This window comes from Gobio gobio (assembly GCF_949357685.1).
Source record: "Gobio gobio genome assembly, chromosome: 23".
Taxonomy (NCBI): Eukaryota; Metazoa; Chordata; class Actinopteri; order Cypriniformes; family Gobionidae; genus Gobio; species Gobio gobio.
In genome coordinates, this window is record NC_137119.1 from 11,824,608 (window position 1) to 11,845,818 (window position 21,211).

Sequence of the window (21,211 nt, forward strand, 5' to 3'; positions counted from 1 at the left end):
CAGCATCCACCTGGATGATGCGACGGCAGCCATATTGCGCCAGAATGCCCACCACACACCAGCTTATTGGTGGAGAGGAGATAGGGGGATGATTAGGAGGCCATGATGGACAGAGGCCAATGGGCAAATTTGGCCAGGATGCCGGGGTTGCACCCCTACTCTTTTTCCGAAGGACATCCTGGGATTTTTTATGACCACAGAGAGTTACATAGTGCACCTTATCGCTGGTTGGTTACCACCCATCATAAAAAAATGGTAAAAATAAGAAGCAGTGTACAGCCTTCTGCCACAACAAATGGTGCTGGAAGAGATGACAGATGAAAGCGAGACATTCTACCCATACTCAAAAATATTAAGCTCGCCAGTTTGGAAGCTTTTGGACTCTGTAAAAAAGACAGGGCATTAGACATCCCAGTCTGCAAGAAGTGCCGTTCTTTTTTAATGCTTTTGTAACATTTTTGGTTACAAAGTCTCTCTTTGGGAGATTGATTGTGATTCATTGGCAAAAAAAGAGAAAACAAAATAAAGTTATAGATGACTCTGGCTGATATTATTTATGTTATTCCCAAGAATTTCTATAGATATTGTGATAATATTGTTATTGTGAATTCTTTTGGCCACGATAATCATCTAGTGAAAATCTGATATCGTGATAGCCCTACAACGGACCAATCAGAATGATCTGGCTGAGTGTCTGCTACAATGTCTTAAACTGTAATTCATCAATATCCTCATTTTGAAGAACGGACATCAAGTATGGGCATTTAAATATGTCTCGAGACTTCTGCATTCTACTTCAGTACCTGTACAAGAACCAGTACCTGTGCAGAGTCCAGCTCCGTGTGCGGGGCCGCCCTCTTTCACCTGCTTGACAAAGATGGTGTCCATCGGCTCCAGTCTGTTCCGCTGTCTCCCTGATGGCATGAGACAAAGAGCAAGAGTCACTTGAGAGTCATTCAAAACAAAAAGCAAGCAGGGGAATTTTTCCATGTTGTCGCACATCAAAAAGGAATATCTTTGTCAAGCCTTGGTCAAGTCTTTTTCTCTTTCACTTTCCAAATGAAATAGTAATGTCTCACAGTACTTTTCAGACTTATTTTGCACAACGAGACAGCCAATGTTAATCTACTGTGCCCATGCTCACTGAATCTTCTGTGGCAATCTCTCATACTCTGATCTGAGTCAAGCATAAGATAATACAAAATATGCGCATGCCTAAGTATGAGTGTGTGTGTATGCACATATTTGACGGGGTTAGATCATGCTGACAGCCGCATACCTGTCGGGATACAGATACACTAAGGGAAAAGTATGTGTGCTGTCTCAAGCACTGCAGCTACATACGACCCTTTCTGTAATGCATAGAGCTGACTGAACATCCATATTGCGTAGACACTGACCTGCTGACTCGTCCACTACTTTTTGGACATTTTGTCAACTTGTAAAAAAGATTCACACTCCACAATACATTCAGAACTGAAAAGCCTTTGAAAAAGTGCATCATCTCTTGGACAACTGCGACAAAGCCACATACTGAATTATTAGCTTGCATAGACCAACAAGGAATCTGCAGGTTTTCATAATTTTCTGTGCTGGAGGAAAATCTGTAGAATTCTGTGGAATGTAGGGCTGCATGATTTGGGTGGGGGAAAAATCCATTTGTGATTTTTCTGATAAAAATTATTGCGATTTAACAATTTCCAGGTTTAATGTGCTTGTTGGTGATTATCAATATGGGTATATAATAATAATAATAATCATGAATAAAAAATATAAAACATTATAAATATTACTATTATTTCACTGTAGATATATAAAAAAAAAAAGGTATTTCAGAAAAATATAATTTATTTTGCATTACATAAAATACTAATATTTATGGATATCTTAATTTATTTGGCTTTTAATTTGACAGAACTCTTTTATTTTAATGGGAAACCACAGGGAGTCAATATGAATATTGACGTATTTATTATAAATGATTTATCCGTTTACATCATCATTTTTCTTTTTAAATTCATGTGCCCTTATTCAAAATATCTTCCCCTCCCTCTTGCAGTGACATCTCTTCTCTTCTTTGATGACGTATTTAGAAGCCGTTTCGCTCGGCTATACATCACAATAGGGAACAAAAGACTATCACAACTTCCGTTTCACACTTTTGTTGTTGTTGTTGTTGATAAGCGCTTCTCATTTAAACAATGGGAAGATTGCTTTTGTGTTTTGATAAACGCACAATATCTAATTTATTTTGATTAATCTTGCAGCCCTAGTGGAATATGTTGAACAGACCTGACCGAATGAAAAAAGAAAAAAAAAAACACCAAAGGGGTAAGAGATGTGTAACTTTGCAAATGTCTGCTGTTCAAATTCTGCAGAAACCTATGGTGGCAGATTATGTGCTGACTGTAGAGTAGTTTGGGACCAGAAAAATGCAATCCACACCAACACAAAAGTCCACTGCAGAAACAAACACATTCACTAATCACTCAAAATCACTGATGCAAACAGATACATCTTACTTGTGCTTGCACTAACATAGACACACGGTAAAGCAGTGTTTGAAGCTGTTACACTGATGTGTGGTGTCAGGCTCCCTCTACAAGCACATGAGGTATTGCAGATGTTCACCATGTACTGAATGATGTAATAGCTTACTGACCACATAACATACTGAGCCTGCTCTGGTTCTGACATGCATTCGTTTCTGATTAGAATTTCTTTTCTAGTTTTTGATTTCTACAAAATGTATGTTTAAGTGTCAAGTCAAATCAATTGTATTTATATAGCACTTTATAAAATGCAGATTTCATTAAAGCAGCTGTGAATGTGAGCTTTTCAGGAATCAGTAGTTGCAATCCAAGTAGCAAAGCAGCTCAACAGAACTTCATACAGTCTAAGTGAATTAAGTGCTACCGCAACAATAGTTTCATTTAGCTTCAAATGTCATTATGCCCCTGATGAGCAAGCCAAAAGTAACAGTGGCAAGGAACCAAAAGATGCACTTGCAGATAATTTAATATTAATGAAAGAAAGGGCTTAATACTTCTAAAAGGTTCACTTTGTAATAATGTCAAATAAAGTTTTATTTAAAGTCAATTTTAAATCATTATGTTTAATAGTCTTTTGTCATGCTTTAAAGGTATAGTTCAACCAAAAATGAAAATTCTGTCATCATTTACTCACCCTCGAGTTGTTCCAAACCTGTATGAGTTTCTTTGTTCTGCTGAACACAAAAGAAGATATTTTGAAGAATGTTTGTAACAAAGCAGATAGAGCAACCATTGACTACCATGGTATTTTTTCCCTACTATGGTAGTCAATGGTTGCTCTATCCAGGGCCGGCCCGTGGCATAGGCGGAATAGGCAAATGCTAGGGGCGCCACTCATCCATAGGGGTGCCAAAATGTATTACTGATACTATTTTATTAATATTAATTTGAAATATTACCAAATAAAGCACAAAAAAAACTTAACTAAGTCCCCCGCCTCTTCCCGGTCCGCCTCATCAATCTCCACCCGCCGATCTACTTGAAGTGCGTCAGAAATACAACGCGCGATCAGTTTAACGTTGGAAATTTGTTGTGTCGCGTCGCCTCTCGCCGCATCCAACGCAGAAAGGATTGCTTTCATTTTTTAGGGTGCTTGGCCGCTCGCTCCAGGTGTTGACACGGTGTAAGTTGCCTGATTATTTATGACGGATGGCCGAATTGTAGTGTCAAAAAAGAGAGAAGCCCTCTGATGCAGGGAAGATAAGGGATACACTGCTCTTCTTACATAGTATTTGTGTTTTGTTTATCTAAAAAATATTAAATCAAGGTGCATTTACTAGATAAGTAAAATGACAGAAGATATTTTTCTTGTTTACTTGAAAATAAAAAAAGAGTTTTTGCTTAAAACAAGCAAAATTATCTGCCAATGGAGTGAGAGAAATAATCTTGTTCCTGATTGAAATCTTGTTTCTGTCCCAAACAGAAATAAGATTATTTTTCTCACCCCATTGGCAGATAATTTTGCTTGTTTTAAGGGGGGGGGGGGGCACTCAGTTTCAGTCAGTCTCATGTCAATCTTGAGTACCTATAGAGTAGCATTGCATCCTGCATATCTCCGAAAAGTCTTTATTTTTATTATAATTGTAAAAGAAAGATGCGCTGTTCCGAGTCTTTCCGGAAAAAGCCGTGCGGCTGGGGGCGTATCGTGTGGGCGGAGCTAAAGAATGTCGAGCGCGCGCCGCTGTTACTGTGTTGAGTGCGTCTGAAAGCTGCGTCATCCCTAAAAGTGTGAAAAAACTTTATTCAACATAAAAAAATGGCTTTTAATCAGATACAGCCATACATCTATGATCCGGAATCAGACCCAGAGGCTGAAGTTTAACAGGAGCAGCAGCAAAAACGACTAGAGCAGGACATCTCTATGTGGTATAAGTTACACTAACTATATTATATGCTTAGCGGCTTGTGTTATTTACACATTTATACTTTAATTATATCGTGTGTGTGTGTGTGTGTGTGTTTACGTGTGGTTTGTGTAGACATGATTTGTAGTAAGCGGACTGGTTTTGCGCGTCAGGCTAGTGTTTACATAGAAAGACATGGAATAGTAGCGCATTTGAATGAAGAAGCGCGCTTATTTAGTTCAACATATTTCCCCACTCTTTGTGTATTGTTGTTTGGAGTGCTTTTACAATACACAAACATACACATATAGTGGCCAGCTAAACAAATGTACACACTATACATCGCATGCTCCATTGATCAATACGTGATCATGTTTGGGCTACTTGATGGGCATAGGCAAAAACAGACATTTGAAGCAGTCTTACTCACTGCCTTCGGTTCCAACGTTGGGACCTTTATCGTTGGGACCGCTCCATCCTTCAGTATTAGGCGATTTGAAAATCCGGCGTCGAACTGGGCCTTGTTTATAAAACAATCGGCACCGAAATGCAGGGAACAGACATAAATATTTGCGCAACTCAGTTGCTGATCCGGAAAAGCAAATTCCATCCACTTTTGCCTTAACGCGGGGTTATTTGGCTACGAGCCAGCGCTTTGATGGGCGTAGCCTATTGCTTTCACGCGCTCTCTCTCTCTCTCTCGCGCGCGCTCTTCCGGTAGAATTGTCCGTACGGCCCATACAAGGAAATTCCGCCCTGTTGACGTCAAGCGGACCCATGATCGAAAAAAACTTTCCGAAACTTATGACTAACAGGAAGTACCAATTTTGGCAAAGAAATACTCCCATCAAACGTCCACCTTAGCTTTTGAAACTGTGTCCATGTTTAGCATGGGAATCCAAGTCTTTAACAATGCAAAAAGATCAGTATGCATGAAACAGCATTTCACCCCCCCTTTAAGCAAAAACTCACTTAATTTTGATTTTATTTTCAAGTAAACAAGAAAAATGTCTTATGTCATTTTACTTATCTATAAAAGCACCTTGATTTAAGAATTTGTAGATATTTTGACTGTAAACAAGAAAAAGATTTGTGTTTAAATAAGAAGAGCATTTTTTGCAATGTAAAGACAGAAGTAAAGTGATGTAGGCAAATTAATGAACAGTTTATTTAATTGCATAGTAGTAAAATACTAATGTTTGCTAATTAATTCAGTTATTTTTACCTTAAACTTTATGCAAGCAGCTGTTCTGGGTTCTCCAGAGGCCACAGCCAGTGTGATTTTGTACAAAATAAATAATATAAAAATATTAAACGCATGTAATATCACTTTTTTAATAGCCTAATGTTTTAACTCTGCAGTTGTGCAGTTTTAAGGGAGTTTTAAGGGGGTGTATCAATTTTAAAATGTATTTGCCCAAATTAGTAATGATATTTATATACAGGTTTATTTAAAATAGCAACATTTTATGTAAAATTCACATTAAATATCTAAATTTCTGTTTAATTCCTGGTGAAAACATGAATGCTCATAGCTTAGTGGAATATTGCTGCCATCTACTGGAAAACAAACACTTTTGCTAGTTCTCAATGAATAGTTTGTGCATGAATGCTGAGATGGTGGAACTGACACACAGAAGGTTGCTGGTTTGATCCCAGCGGTCACCACCAGTGTGTCCTTGAGCAAGGCACTTTACTCCATGTTGCTCCAGGGGGATTGTCCCTGTAATAAGTGCACTGTAAGTTGCTTTGGATAAAAGCGTCTGTCAAATGCATAAATATAAATGAATGCTAGATGAACTCCTGCTCTTTGTGTTTAGGCTGTAATGTGGCATAGGTGCAATTTTTGTATAGTTTGACTATCATCAGCCTTTAAAAAATAAAAAATAATAATAACAATATCATGAACATAATGACGGGGTAGAATGGACTGGACATCATATAAAACAACAACAATAAATATAAAAATAAAACATCAATGCATTACAAAAATAAAACAGTACGAGTGTTTCCTGATAACGTGTAGTGCTAAACCTTGACACAAGGGGCACCAAGTAAAATCTTGCCTAGGGCAGCAAATTGGTCAGGGCCGGCCCTGGCTCTATCTGCTTGGTTAAAAACGTTCTTCAAAATATATTCTTTTGTGTTCAGCAGAACAAAGAAACTCATACAGGTTTGGAACAACTTGAGGGTGAGTAAATGATGACAGAATTTAAATTTTTGGGTGAACTAACCCTTTAAAGAAGTACACTTATTTTGATGTGCAAGCTAACACACTAAAGCACAAGCATTTGATTATTGTGTACGAAAATGCTCGGCAGTACATTTTAACCATTTTTCAAAGACAATAGAAATAATTATGAAATTATATATAACAATGTATTCAAGTCCTACTTTAGTGACGTTTATACACCTTTTGGAAATATGATAAGTGTACTTCTTTTCACTGTGGTTTGTGCTATGTGTCAATATTTTTTACTTTGAAAAGCTCAGAGGACAAAAAGTAGGATTCCTTCAGCCGGAACAGTTCACACCAAAATGAATATTTACTCACCCTCAAGTTATTCCAAACCTGTAAGAATGTCTTTCTTCTGTCAAACAAAATAATATATTTTGAAGAATGTCTGTTACCGAACAGTTGATGGTTCCCATTAACTTCCATAGCATTTTTCCCCTGTGGAAGTCCATCGACTCTTTGGTCACCCATATTCTTCAAAATATTATTTTATGTTCAGCAAAAGAAAGAAATTCATACATGGAATAACTTGAGGGTGACTATGATGACAGAATTTTCATTTTTGGGTGAACTATCCCTTTAAGAGCTGCACATTTAATAGTAATTATTTTTAATCTAAGAATAATAATACTAATAAAATAATAATAAATAAAAAATGCCTTTTTTAACTGAGTAGCCCTGGTTTGCCCAGTACTGAACATTGATCCATATCCTGTAGAGGGCAGTAATTCATATGATCAATTGAGGGCTGTAGGAACGGGATACTATATCAGTGGCTCAGTACCAGACCAGGAGGTTAATATTTTATCCCATTACATATGAATTGTGATCCAATCTGATTACTATTGGCATCTCTTGAGAGGCTTTGTTTAATATGATATGGCTCGTCCTCATCTATCGAATCAGGCTGCCAAGACTAGACTTTTAATGGCTGTGCTTTACTGAGAGGTGAATGCTCCAAAGGATGTCCCACTGATACAGTTACACTATTACAGCCATCGACTAATGGGCTGTGGACATCAATCACAATATCGGTGTAATGGTCATTTCAATGGTACTTAACCCTGCAATGCTGCAAACTTGGAATATGCAGTTGTATGTACTACATTAATGTGCTTTTTTTGTCATTTCTGGAGCTTGACAGCCAGTTCCTCATTCACTTTTTTTGTATGGTAAAATGCAGCATGAATATTCTACTTTGTATTTCATGGAAAACAGGAAATCAACAACATGAAGGTGAATAAATGATGAATTAATTTTAATGTTTAAAACACAATGTTAAAGTGTCTTTTCAGAGTTCGGAGTCTAATGTCTGTAACTCTAGTCTGATCTGAATGTGTCCACATGTGCCATGATGTTTCACACTAGCTGGTGTGCCAAATTCTCTGCTGTCCCTCGGGTGACTCATTCAAACATGCTTTTCTTCAACACATCAATAGAGGGCAGAGGAGGGCATGCTGAAAACCGTCTTTGTGTGGACAGGTTTGTGTAGCCCCCCAGCGTCTGGAATCTCTTTTGTTAGTCTGTGTGAGTGTGTATGGACTTAACAAGGAATAAGGAACAATGCTCCCACAACAAACACACTGCTTTTACTGGTCATTTGCACAGTATAAAAATAAAAGCCCCAAAGTGCAGTTCATGTGCCAGTGTTCTCGTCCACAGGGCTCTTTCTTCTTTCAGCGTGAGGTGTATACTACAGTAAATGACTGATGTTTTTAGCTTGAACCACACTCACCCTCAAAACCCAGCAGTGTCAACACACAATATGACTTATTTTGAGATATCTAAGTCTGATCTGCTGTAGGCAATCTGCACCTGCACCGCAAACTGTGTAGAACGATTGTCAGGGAGTTTTCGTGTGCACTGAGCAGGGTTTGTGGAGAAAACCCAAAACCAGGATCTGTGGGAGCTGCCTGAATTACTTGATTTACACAAGTATACCCAACTCTGCTACTGTACATTGACCCCGATATACTCACAGTGAAGTTCTTCTTCATTTTATAGCTTGGGGCAAAAAAAAAACCCTAAGCAACGATATACAGTTTTAGGTTCAAAAAGACCTTCGTTTTGGCCTGATTTGTTCTAAATGACAATCACACACACATTTGTTCTTCGATTTTGCTTAAAGTACACTAGCGTTCAAAAAGTAATCCATGTGGTATCAATTCATTTTACAGTCCTGTTCCCCATGTACACACAAACACACACACAAATATATGCTAATGAAGAAGCCAGTTGTCAGAGTAATGTCTGTTTTGGTTGTTCTTCTGCTTTATTTAGTTTAATTTGTCACTTTCTAGTTTTTCATCCCCACACTACATTTCCCATGATCACTCCTGGCTCCCACCTGCACACACTCCTCAATCATGCACACCTGCCATCATTCACCTTCATCAGCGCCACTCCACTTAAGCTTTCTGTTTCTGTCTGTTCTCTGTCTGGTAGCTATTGTTTATGTATTGTGCACACTGTTAGGTTTGATCCTGTTTTGCTTAAGTAAATATCTTTATTTGAACCTCTGCATCCTTGTCTCTATCCTTGGTGGGAAGTACCGTGACACAGTAATTATATAATCAAAATATACAGTATATATATCCTGAAATGTGTCCTGTGTGTGTGTGTGTGTGTGTGTGTGTGTGTGTGTGTGTGTGTGTGTGTGTGTGTGTGTGTGTGTGTGTATATATATATATATATATATATATTCAAAAGGTAGTGAATCATGGTTTCCACTAAATATTAAACAGCACAACTATAATAAACTATAACAATCGATAATAATCAGAAATGTTTATCAGCAAATAAGCATATTTCAATAATTTCTGAAGTATCATGTGACACTGAAGACTAGAGTAAAATTTCAGCTCAGGAATAAATTGTATTTTAAAATATACTAAAATAAAAAAGTTATTTTAAATTGTTTTTAAATTAAATTGTATGTAAAGGCCAATTCTCAATATTAACTAGTTGCTTATTAGCATTTATATTACTAGGATATTGGCTGTTTATTAGCACTTATAAAGCACATGATTGCCTTATTCTGCATGACCATATTCTACATCCATTAATAAGCAGTAATTATGAGATTATTGAGGACAAAATTTGTAGTTAATAGTTAGGTAATAGTGAGGAAAAAAATCTAGTATTATTACAATAGGTGACCGGTAGTGACCGGGGCCTTTAGCCTGAGACAATCAGTGAAATAACTTTTGCATACAAAAATGGTAAAATCTTTATAATATCCCCATCTCCAATTTGATTGGCTGATTGCACAAATTTGTAATCTGGTTGATACAATGAGCTGTGCCAAACTCTGCTCTATATTCTTTTCTCAAGCATTTTCCATTCTCTCTCTCTCTATTTGACCTAATCTTTCCTCCGTCTTTTTTCCGTCTCTGTGTGTGTTATTTTGGCTAAAGTCTCTCGTGCGCAGCTGGCCCTCCTGTTGTTTTGTGTTGGATAATGTTGTTTGGCAGCGGTTGGGAGGACGCCCATTCCCTTGATTCCCCTCAACATTACACAGCAGGGCCAAATTCCTGCACAACACAGCACTGACTCTCTCTTTCTGTCTTTCACTCTCAGAGGAGGGAGAGAAGGAATGAATAAGGAACTGGACTTGGTATGCTGCACAAGTGTAAAATAAAGACATGAATGCCCATCTTTCATCTGACTGACAGAAACTCTTGTGAACAGAAAACTACTTTGCAAACCATGATAGTATTCTGACAGTGCAGAGAAAACTCTGATGATCCATGAATTTATATGACATGGAAGTAACTATTTAAAATGTAATTCCCTATTTGTTTCATTTATATTCTAAATGGCAAGTCATTTGATTTGAAATCCAGTATAAATACTGTACCAAGCCAAAAGATCAGTGACCTAATCTGTGCTCTTACCCCTTATCACTCTGAGCTGTCACTCATGTCTGTTGCATACAAACCACTTCTCACAAATTACACATCTCAATAAGAAAGCTGCACAAGCTGCCACCTCTGTTTAAAACATCTGGGTAATATATCAATCCATTACAGAGATCACTGAAGTGACAAGTTATGTCTGGCATTGGCTTTACTGTTTTTCCAATGGTAATACCAATATCTAGAGAGCATGGTGATAGACAGATATATAGGCAAAGGTTTGTCCACTTTGACATCATCTGCATTTTTTTTCACATTTCACATGGTTAAATAAAATAGTTAAATATTTAAAGGTAATGTGTTTCATGAAAATGTTCTAGTAATATACCAACTACTGAAACTTTGGTATCGTGACAACAATAGAACACAGAATCTAACAATAAACATTTTAGTAGTATGCTACATTACAATGCACATTTAATTCAGCAAGTCAACAGAAATAATTTCGGAAATAGAAATGTTAGACCTATTGCACATCTTTAATCTAATATTGAATGGTTAAAATGGATAGCTCACCCAAAAGTATTGGGACACCCCTCCAAATCATTGCCACAGGTGTATAAAATCAAGCATCTAGTCACTGCTTCTACAAACATTTGTGAAAGAATGGGTCACTCTCAGGAGCTCAGTGAATTCATGCGTGGTACCGTGATAGGTTGCCACCATTCCATTCGTGAAATTTCCTCACTACTAAATATTCCATGGTCAACTGTTAGTGGTATTATAACAAAGTGGAAGCAACAACAAACAACAGCAACTCAGCCACAAAGTGGTAGGCCACGAAAAATCACAGAGCAGGGTCAGCGCAAGCTGAGGCGCACGGTGTGCAAAAGTCGGCAACTTTCTGCAGAGTCAATAGCTACAGACCTCCAAACTTTGTGTGGCCTTCAAATTAGCTCAAGAACAGTGCATAGAGAGCTTCATAGAATGGGTTTCCATGGCCGAGCAGCTGCGGCTGAGCAGCTGCATCCAAGCCTTCCATCTCCAAGTGCAATGCAAAGCATCGGATGAAGTGGTGTAAAGTATGCCACCACTGGACTCTAGTGCAGTAAAGATGTGTTCTCTGAAGTGACGCTTCTCTGTCTGACAATCCGATGGACGAGTCTGGGTTTGGCGGTTACCAGGAGAACGGTACTTGCCTGTGTCAAGTGTAAAGTTTGGTGGAGGTGGGATCATGGTGTTGTTTTTCAGGGGTTGCGCTTGGCCCCTTAGTTCCAGTGAAAGGAACTCTTAATGCTTCAGCATACCAAGACATTTTGGACAATTTCATGCTCCCAACTTTGTGGGAACAGTTTGGGGATGGCCCCTTCCTGTTCCAACATGACTGCACACCAGTGCACAAAGCAAGGTCCATAAAGACATGGATGAGTGAGTTTGGTGTGGAGGAACTTGAGTGGCCTGACCTCAACCTAATAGAACACCTTTGGGATGAATTAGAGCGGAGACTGAGAGCCAGGCCTTCTCATTCAACATCAGTGCCTGACCTCACAAATACGCTTCTAGAAGAATGCTCAAAAATTCCCATAAAAACACACTCCTAAAACTTAAGGAAAGTTTGAACAGGAGTATAATATAGGCCTTAGTCTAGCATCAGTCATTGAGCCACAGTCATAGCCAATATTGTGGTAAATAGCCAGTGTGAAGCACTTCATCCTTTATAACATGAGATTTTGACCAAATGACAGGAAAAAAGAGAGCCCACAAAGCTACAATAAACATACGTTTGGATATACAAGGAAAGCCCTATAGGGAGCGTGAGTAAATGATGACAGGATTTTCAATTTTGGGTGAACTTTCATTTTAAGACGTCTCAAAAAATAAATCAAGAAAAATAATATATTGACAATATCAGATCAAGTGGATTGCATTATGGGATACAGTATTCCACACACTTTGCTCTGTTGTACATTTTGGCCAAATCCTGCATACTGCACACAGCATACATAATACATACTGCAAAAAAATAAGCAAGTAGTACGGTATTATCCTATTCAAAATACAACACTGGACCTGTTCATCTGTAATCAGGTGCAGAAATATAGTGGAGGATGAGGACAACAGCCAAGCTTTTGTGTGACAGCAGAGCCAAAAGCACATTGTTTTTGAGAACCCAGTGCTCTCTTGTATTTACGAGCATTCCCCATATCTTCTGCAGTCAGGCAGCACTAGTGTAATAAAGCAGCGGAGACGCTAGAGTCGGTGTCTGGAGTGCATCCAAACCGAGTCTGGCCCCTGCGCGTAAGGTGGGGTTTTACTGGTCCTCCAAGAATCATGCAGAATTCTATTTGCTTGTGCTTGCGCTCTTGCTCCAATCCCTGTCCTCATGGACGCCACCCAAAACATTGGCAAGAAAATACAATGAAATGAAATATCTCTGGCATGTATTTTCACAGAAAAGGAAAACAAATATTTGAACAGATGTTGACTTTTTTATTTTTACTGCATATTTTTTCAACTGTAGCACAGTCTTAAAGCACAACACAATAGGGATAATTCACTACGAATGATCTGTGACTGCTGATATATATGTTTATTTATCTGCATTGCGTTAAAGCGCCTCTTTTATGCTATTTTGAAAGGTCCCTAATTTTGTTTTGAAGGTCTCCTACAATAGGTTTCCATGGGTTTAATTTTCTCATAATATATATTGCAGCATCACCTCTTTTCTCTTTGTGTCTGAAACTGTTCGATAAAGGATTCTCTATAAACCCCTCCTTTCCAAGAGTCTACTCTGCTCTGATTGGTCAGATGGTCTAGTCTATTGTGATTGGTCTACTTGTTGAAAAAACAAAATGCTCATTACCATATCTAAAATTCAGCTCCAGAAGCTTCCTCAGTGAAGCCAAAGTGTCGTGATCAATGACCGGCGGTTGTCGGTCGGCAAAATTAACCAAAATGAGCATCCCTAATTTGGATTCTAAACATCCATAATCGTCTCTCCTCGTCCATTTTTGATGTTTAATGTACATGAGGAGCGATCCAAAGAGTTTTCAAAAAGGGCAGGGCAACCTGGCACAACACCCTCAGAAATCGAAATCGGAGAAACTTACTTAATGTGCCTTTAACCACAGCCCTTATTTCAGTCATTTAAAGGTCCCATGACATGGATATTTTATTATTTTTATAATATTTCCTGAGGTGTACTTATATTGTTAGTATGATTTTTACATCATAAAATGTCATAATTTAGAAATAAAAGGCATTTTTCTATCCTGATTTCAGCTCTGGCTTGAATGCTCTGTTTGAAGGGGCGTGTCTGCTGTGAGACTTCAGTGTAAACGCCCACTGCTGTGATTGGCTGACATCTTTGCATTTGAAATGCGCATTACATGTGGAACCCCTCTCGAATACTTTTGCTACGTTTTTTTTACTATTACAGATGTCGAGATTAACGAATCATGAAAGTGTTGATTATAGCATTATTTTTAGATATTTTCCAATCACATGAAAGTCTGCAGTGATGAGCATTGAGTACACAGACAATCTGTTGATCGCGTGAATGCAGTGATCTGGTCATTGCAGCGCTATTTCTCTCACAAAATGCTTTCACCACAACTAACAAGTGTGCAGCAGATACACTCGCGATGTGTGATTGCCAGCTCCGAACATTATAAAGAGAGTGTTCTTTGATCGCTCTCTGTAGTCTAATCACAATTTACAATTTAAATAACAGATTTGTTTCATGCTACTAAGAGAAACAATGTGAAGTCGATCGTTTAGTCACTGGCTTGATTCACTGATTCATAATCATATTAAACGATTTAGAAAGAAAATCTGTGTGAACTTGAATAATTAGCTACACATCAGAAATCACTGATCACAGATCAGGCATTAACGAACATCCATATCGTAAAAGTCTGTTTGTAAAGCCTGTGCTGACATTGCGACTGAATTAAATGTAAAAAATAAACTGAATCCATTTTCTCCAAATTCTCTGGGCGGGCAAAGCAGAGAAAGAGGAGGTAACCTTTCCCCGTATGACGACATATAGGGAAGATTCCAGATTTGCCCATCTGAGCTTTCATTTCCTCAAAGGCAGAGCAGGATACCCAGGAATCCATTTCTAGCCACTGGGGGACCATAGACAGGCTAGGAGTACTCATATTAATGTTAAAAAAAAAACTCATAAAGTGACATTTTCATGTCATGGGACCAAAAACTCATTCAAAAAATCATTGACTTAGGGATGATGGAACTGGAAGTGCTAAGATGCTAACTCATTTCCGAGTTTTGGCCTACACATTTACATCATACCTGCACCACTCTACTCTAACGGATTGTAGCATTTCATTTGTGGTTGGTTAGGACAAAATATTTGAAATGAATTCTGATTAACATTTTTATTATATATTACTTTACATTTATTATACAATTTTAAATTATCCACAATTAACTTTTCATGTCACATCTGGATAGGACATGGTTTTCCAATAAACCTGTTTACACCCAGCTTTTTGTGGGTGGTTATAGTGTCCTGTTAAATTAAATTGCTGAATTTGGTGTTTTCTATAATGAAACGCAGTGTTTGCGCAAAAAAACAAGTAAACAAAAAACACCAAAATTCCCCCAACACCTTACACATCTCATTTGAGGGTGAGAGGAATGATGGGAAATGAGTGAAATATATTCTAGGCTGTACAGCTTTAAAGCAAAAGTCAACAAACACACACAAACATTGTGTCATTTCTTCAAATATATTTTAAAGGCAGCAAGAGCGCTGATCTCATAAAGCTGTTTACACAGCTCAAATTGGACGACATCCAACCATTCCACCCAGATTGTCTGCACGTGGAGTGCAGATCTCCATCCACACACATGCCTGTGGCTCATTCTGCATATATGTAACACAAATAAACATCCTAATTACTATGAGGAAACATCTAGCCTATGCAATGATAAGAAGCAGAAGAAGAAGAAAACATCCTAGTTTGTCTTGTTTGGTGACGTGATGTGTGGAAACCCAGAGGAAATTTCTTAGTGGTTGTTTATTCATATCACAGCAGACTAAGAATTGAACTCCCACAGGAGGATGAGCACAAAAGCTTGATTCAAAAACTTGATTTCACTCGTTGCATTCTGAAATGTGCCAGGATGCAAGTTAAAGCAAAGCATTTAAAGTAATAGTTCACCTAAAAATTAACACTGTGTCGTCATTTCATCACTCTCATGTCATTCTAAACTTCCTTCTGTAGATCACACAAAAATATGTTTGTAATATGATTAATAAAATTATGAAAATATTTCAAAAGAAAAAAGATACAATCATAAAAATAAAATAAAACCGTAGATTTAACAGTTTTGTTCATATAGTGTGTGGAGTGCCGCAATGTGACCAAGACAGCACACCACACACACTAACATATTCCATTCACAAACAACCAGAGTCCCGACTGTGAACACAGGAAATCTCGCAAAATGTCTTACGGTCAAACGTGACTTTAGAGTAAACAAACATGGCGGACAACAGGCAAGAAGATATGGCGATAATAGTGTCTGGACTGTTTTTTACAGAAAATTTGCGGGGGAAAAAGTTTGGATGAAGTCGTGTTATGCTTCCGTCTTCTATCAGCTTGCTTTCCTATAAGGGTTTTTCTTTTTCTTTTCCATGTGACAATCTACAGTGTGTATCCGCATTTGTCCTCGGGGTTCCCACACAATAGGATTTCTGATTGAAAATATTCAACATGTTGGGTATTTACGATTTGAGATCGTTGTGGCCTGACGTTCTTCCAAACAGATTCAATCACTCTTAACGCACATCACACCATAGGAAAATCTGATAATATAATTTGTAGAGCCATCAAGATAATTGGGACTTTATCTACGATTGTTGGAAGGGGATAATAGGGTCAAAAATCGGCTTAATTATCTTGTAGTGTGTGGATACCTTAAGCCGTCCCCTCCTGACGTTCAGAGAAAAAAACACGCCCAGGGCATCGGTCGGTTCTGATGTTTGGTCCAGATTATCTGGTAATGTGGGGCGTTTACAGATCAAATCTTAAACCTCCTGATCTGCCTGCGGACACATTGGGCCACCCCAACAATATCAAACATGTTTGATATTTAGGATTTTTAGGTTATTTTATTTGATATTTAGGATATTTGGGATTATTACGACTATGATTACATCACAATAGCCACTGAGAGACAAGTCTACAAGGAGACGGAAGTGACAGAACTTTTGAAATGGTGACCGCAAAACAGCAAGCAGCTGTATACAGGGTCCAGTGGACAACAGAGACGAAGGAATGGCTTGTCAAAATTTGGAAACAACACAACTTGCCTTTATAATGTCTCGTCATATAATGTCTACAGCAAGTTGCCGCAACACAGTATCCATTGTGTCCCCTGAAGTCAAAATTTAAGTTTTTTAGCTTTTCGTATGAATATGTTAGCCTTAAGGATATGAATAAGCTATGTGTTCCAAAACATTCGCATTTAGGAGATATAAGCATTCAAAACTTGCAGTCTTTCACTTCCACTAAAATGGATCACGGATTTTTAGGACATCACCGCGGACTTCAGCTTCTCATCACATCTTCTGTCCAATCAAATGCTCTTTAGAATCTGAAGCGTCCCGCCCCCTAAATAGACGCTGAAGCTGTAGCTGAAAACGGTCACTATTTTCTACATGGTGAATGGCACATAGTGCACTATATAGGGGATAGTGACCGATTCAGACAGTGTAAATATGCTTTCCATTGGGGTGAATGAAGTCTGGTTTCATGTTAGATTCACGCGCACCGTCTCAGCGCGCACAGTTTGCTCTGGTCCAGAGATTCGAGAGCACAGAGCGGGTCACATGTGCCAGTAAGTGCAGACAATAAAACATATCGGACCCATTTGAATTCTGCACAGAACGCTATATTTCAAAGCGATATGGAGGAGATTATGATGATAAACGGTTAGATATTAGGAGGAAACTGCGGCTGTAATTCAGTGTTATAAAAGGAGACCAAATCTGCAATACAGTCCAGCGGTGTAATGCCTGAACAGCAGACAAGGTCCAGAGTGTGGCCTTTAAAATTGAGTTGGAAAATCCACATATTGCAGAGGACCAATACTGTCAAGGCAGGAAATTAAATCCTTTGTAAGTGGGTTAGTAGCATTGTCCACGTGAATGTTCAAATCACCCAGTAGAGTAATGTTAGGTGAAAGGGTACACAGAGAGGTTAAGAATGCACCAAATTTATCTAAAAAGGTATTGCAGTATTTCGGAGGTTGATAGATAACAGCCAATACTTTAGGTGTTGAACCGCTGATAAGTAAAGCAGCTGATTCAAAAGTAATGGCAAGCACTGTATATTTATATATTATATGAATAATAATAATAATAATAGCAATGTAATAGCAAGCACCCAGAGCACTCTCTGAAGTTTGAAGAGTATTACAGCCCTTCTGCAGAGTAATACAAGCTGCCAAATGAAGGCGTGTGTTACACATGCGGGCAGCATTTCCTTAACACTACAATAAATCTGTGTGTTTAAAAGTCTCAGGTTACACACCCCCCATTGCAGCACTCTCTGGAATGCACCATTTAGGAACGGTTACGAGAAATTTCTGCAGCTCAATTTCCTGCAGGAAAAGCTCTTTACCAAATCTGTCAGTGAAAGGCCAATCAATTCGCTACAGCTGTTCTAGGGAACATCCCTACACAGCCGTCAACTCTAAGGGCTCATCAATATATCTTTAGCTCAGTCTGAAAATGGGCTGTAATTGGTGCCTTAATTACTACAGACAATTTAGCATGTTGGGATTACTTTAATTGTGAATTAGTTTCCAATGTGGGCAAACAGAACTTGACTGTAATCGAATTCATAGCAGGCCTCGAATGCCTATTAGCTTTTATATAATTACATAATAAAAATATTAAGGACACGAATGACCATTGAAACATTTAGTTGCCGTTCTTCTATACAGAGAAAAGTTTCTAAGGTTATGCCGTATCAGCAACTGAGAGCCTGAGGATCTGTTTTATAACTGTTAATACATCTCCATACAAGCAATATTACAGACAAGTTCATCATGAGCATGCAGGACTCTACATACTGACCTCATACTAAATACTAAAGGCAGCAAGATATGTTGAAGTGAGTGTGCGTGCAGTGAAAATTACGAATACGTGCAGCAGATGAAAGCCAGAGTGGGTTTTCCTGTTGTCATAATGGGGCGTATCAGACGTGATTCGGATATAAATGAAGGAAAATCTGACAAACACTGCAGCAGAACAGAGAGAGAGAGAGAGAGAGAGAGAGAGAGAGAGAGATGGTGCTGCTTTGACCAGACCAAACCAAAGAGCTCATTCAGACATGGATACTACACTATAAAAATGTTTATTGCAAATTAATAAATTTTTGGGTTTCAATCCAACTATATGTCTTTATGCATATTTTGAGTTTTGAATGGAAATATTTTATATGCACAACAACAACAAAAAAGTGCACATTGAAGTTAAGGCACTGATGGATTTCCTACATTTTATTTATTTATTTATTAGAAATGCTTAAAAATACTGAACCCAGCTAATTTTATATTGCAAGTTGTTCAAATCACAGTAATTTGCTGTGTTATGACAATTCTACCCTGCATTGATTTTACAGTAAAATTACGAATACAGCATTTTATGGCAACAAACTATTGTTAAATTCACCATGGTAGAATGTAAAAACTCTGAAGGTGGTTCAAGAACTGGTTATGACACAATGTTAGGATTGACACTGAAAAACTCAGCAAATTCAGATCTGGACAGACCTTGCCGGGGGGTACGACACTGTCATTAGCATACATTTACAACCATCCTCTCATACATGCACTTGGCTATGTAAATTTCTGTATATAGATGGTATGCATTGATATCACTTTAATGTCCCCTCAGTCGGACTGAATGGCAAAACATGACTGGCTTTAGTGAAAATGACTGGGAAACTGGGAAAACGGGGTAGTAAAACAACTATTATCTGCCTAAATTAAAGGCCTTTGACTCGACAGCGATCCTCACAATTCACCAAAGAACCAGTGGTCCATGGATATTAGCTATTAGCTACATTAGACGGATATTGCATAAAAAACGGTGGATGGAAACGTTCAAAAAATTCTAAAAGTGCACATTAAAAACATAAAAAAAACATGTGACTTTGTAAAGGGATGGCATAAATGAACCAACCAGTGGACCGATCTTGTTGCACAGGATCAGAAAAGTTGTTTGAGAAATGTTGTTTTGGTCATTCTGAAATGGCTAAGCCAAGTCTGTCATAAAAGTGGTTCAGTATGATTACCTCCCAGAACTGTCTTACACGACTGCGTTCCCAAACAGCAGGCATCCGCCTCAGAAAGCATGTTAACACAGCCGTGTTTATTGTGTTTTGTCTGCGTGCTCTGAGGTGTAATATATTATACTATATACACAAACATTATTATAGTGGCTTCTCCTACCGCATCAACTTCCATTTTTCTTAGTGATATTTATTGTCAGTTTATCAGGAAGTGAAGACTTTGTTCTCTTCTTTTTGACTTTTTTCGCAAATGTTTTATGCGATACTCCGATTTTGCGCATAAGTTAAATGTGCAACTTTGGATGGAAACATAGCTATTGACGTGGCCATGAATCAGGTTTCCCTGACATTTATATGAACCTGATGTCAATGTCGGAAAAACACATAAAGCAAAGTCTATGAACCCTTTATCTGCTATACTAGACTGGGTAAACCCAGCCTGATCTGTTGGCGATTTGATTTCGCCCTGCATCTCAGTCTGGAAACCTGTACATTCATTTTTACTGCTTCTGTTACACTTTTGCGGGAGCCAATCACAGACTGGCTTATCCACCTGGTCCGCTATTGGCGGGTTTAACACGATGACGGATAGAAAAGCGATGGGTCGTTGCCCGTTGATCACGTCTCTTGTGGTCTGATTGGTTGAAGGACTATCCAATTGCATGCAGAGTCATTTAATTTATGCTCGTTTATCACGCCTCTTGTGCAGTAGAAAATACATAGCAGACTCCCCAGACCAATGTTCAACCTTAAATTGGGCTTGGTCTGGTGATAGCCAGACAACTGCTATACAACATTATAAATAAAATATAGGTAGATCTAAATCCAAATGATCACTTATAGTATTGTAATCGTCATTTCCCCCAGCCCAAAAACTTGCAAGCACTAAAGCATTATATACATAACATTATGACTTTCTGTAAAGCAAGCTGCTTGGAAAGAGCTATACAAATAAATTTGACATGACTTAATGCTTGATGAGTTGCCAACACAATATATAACCTAGGCTAGGGTATGACTTTACCCCCAAAAACTATAAATCTGACACAAAATTGTAACTGCAAATCCACATTTCGCTGCCTGGATTAGTTGCTTCTGCGAATTGCAGTAATCCATTTGCTTCTCGTTTCTGTAGAATCTATTTGTACAGTCATTCACACAGCTCGATCCCATTTTAGATGTGTTTTGTGTGTTTTTCTGAGAATTCAAGCTGAACTCCAACAATGCTCTCAGTCTTTTTGCCACTCAGTGGGTGTAACCACAGTGACTCCCGTCTACCCTCTATACCAGAGCCCTACTCCTATAAACCTCTCATTTACTTCACAGCTACTGATCATTATTTTGCTGCTTTTCTGCTAAAAACAAGAACTGTGCACATTCCACTACCTTA

General features: G+C 38.3%; 1 protein-coding gene across 3 annotated transcripts in view; it reads right to left on the bottom strand.

The window, feature by feature from the left end:
• Window positions 1-21,211, bottom strand: part of arhgap21a (Rho GTPase activating protein 21a) — a 136,351-nt gene that overhangs the window by 35,509 nt on the left and 79,631 nt on the right. For all 3 annotated transcript variants that reach the window (XM_079806793.1, XM_079806794.1, XM_079806792.1), the window contains one exon: window positions 822-914. In XM_079806793.1, the coding sequence (XP_079662919.1) occupies window positions 822-914 (93 nt within the window). The remainder of the gene's footprint in view (window positions 1-821; window positions 915-21,211) is intronic.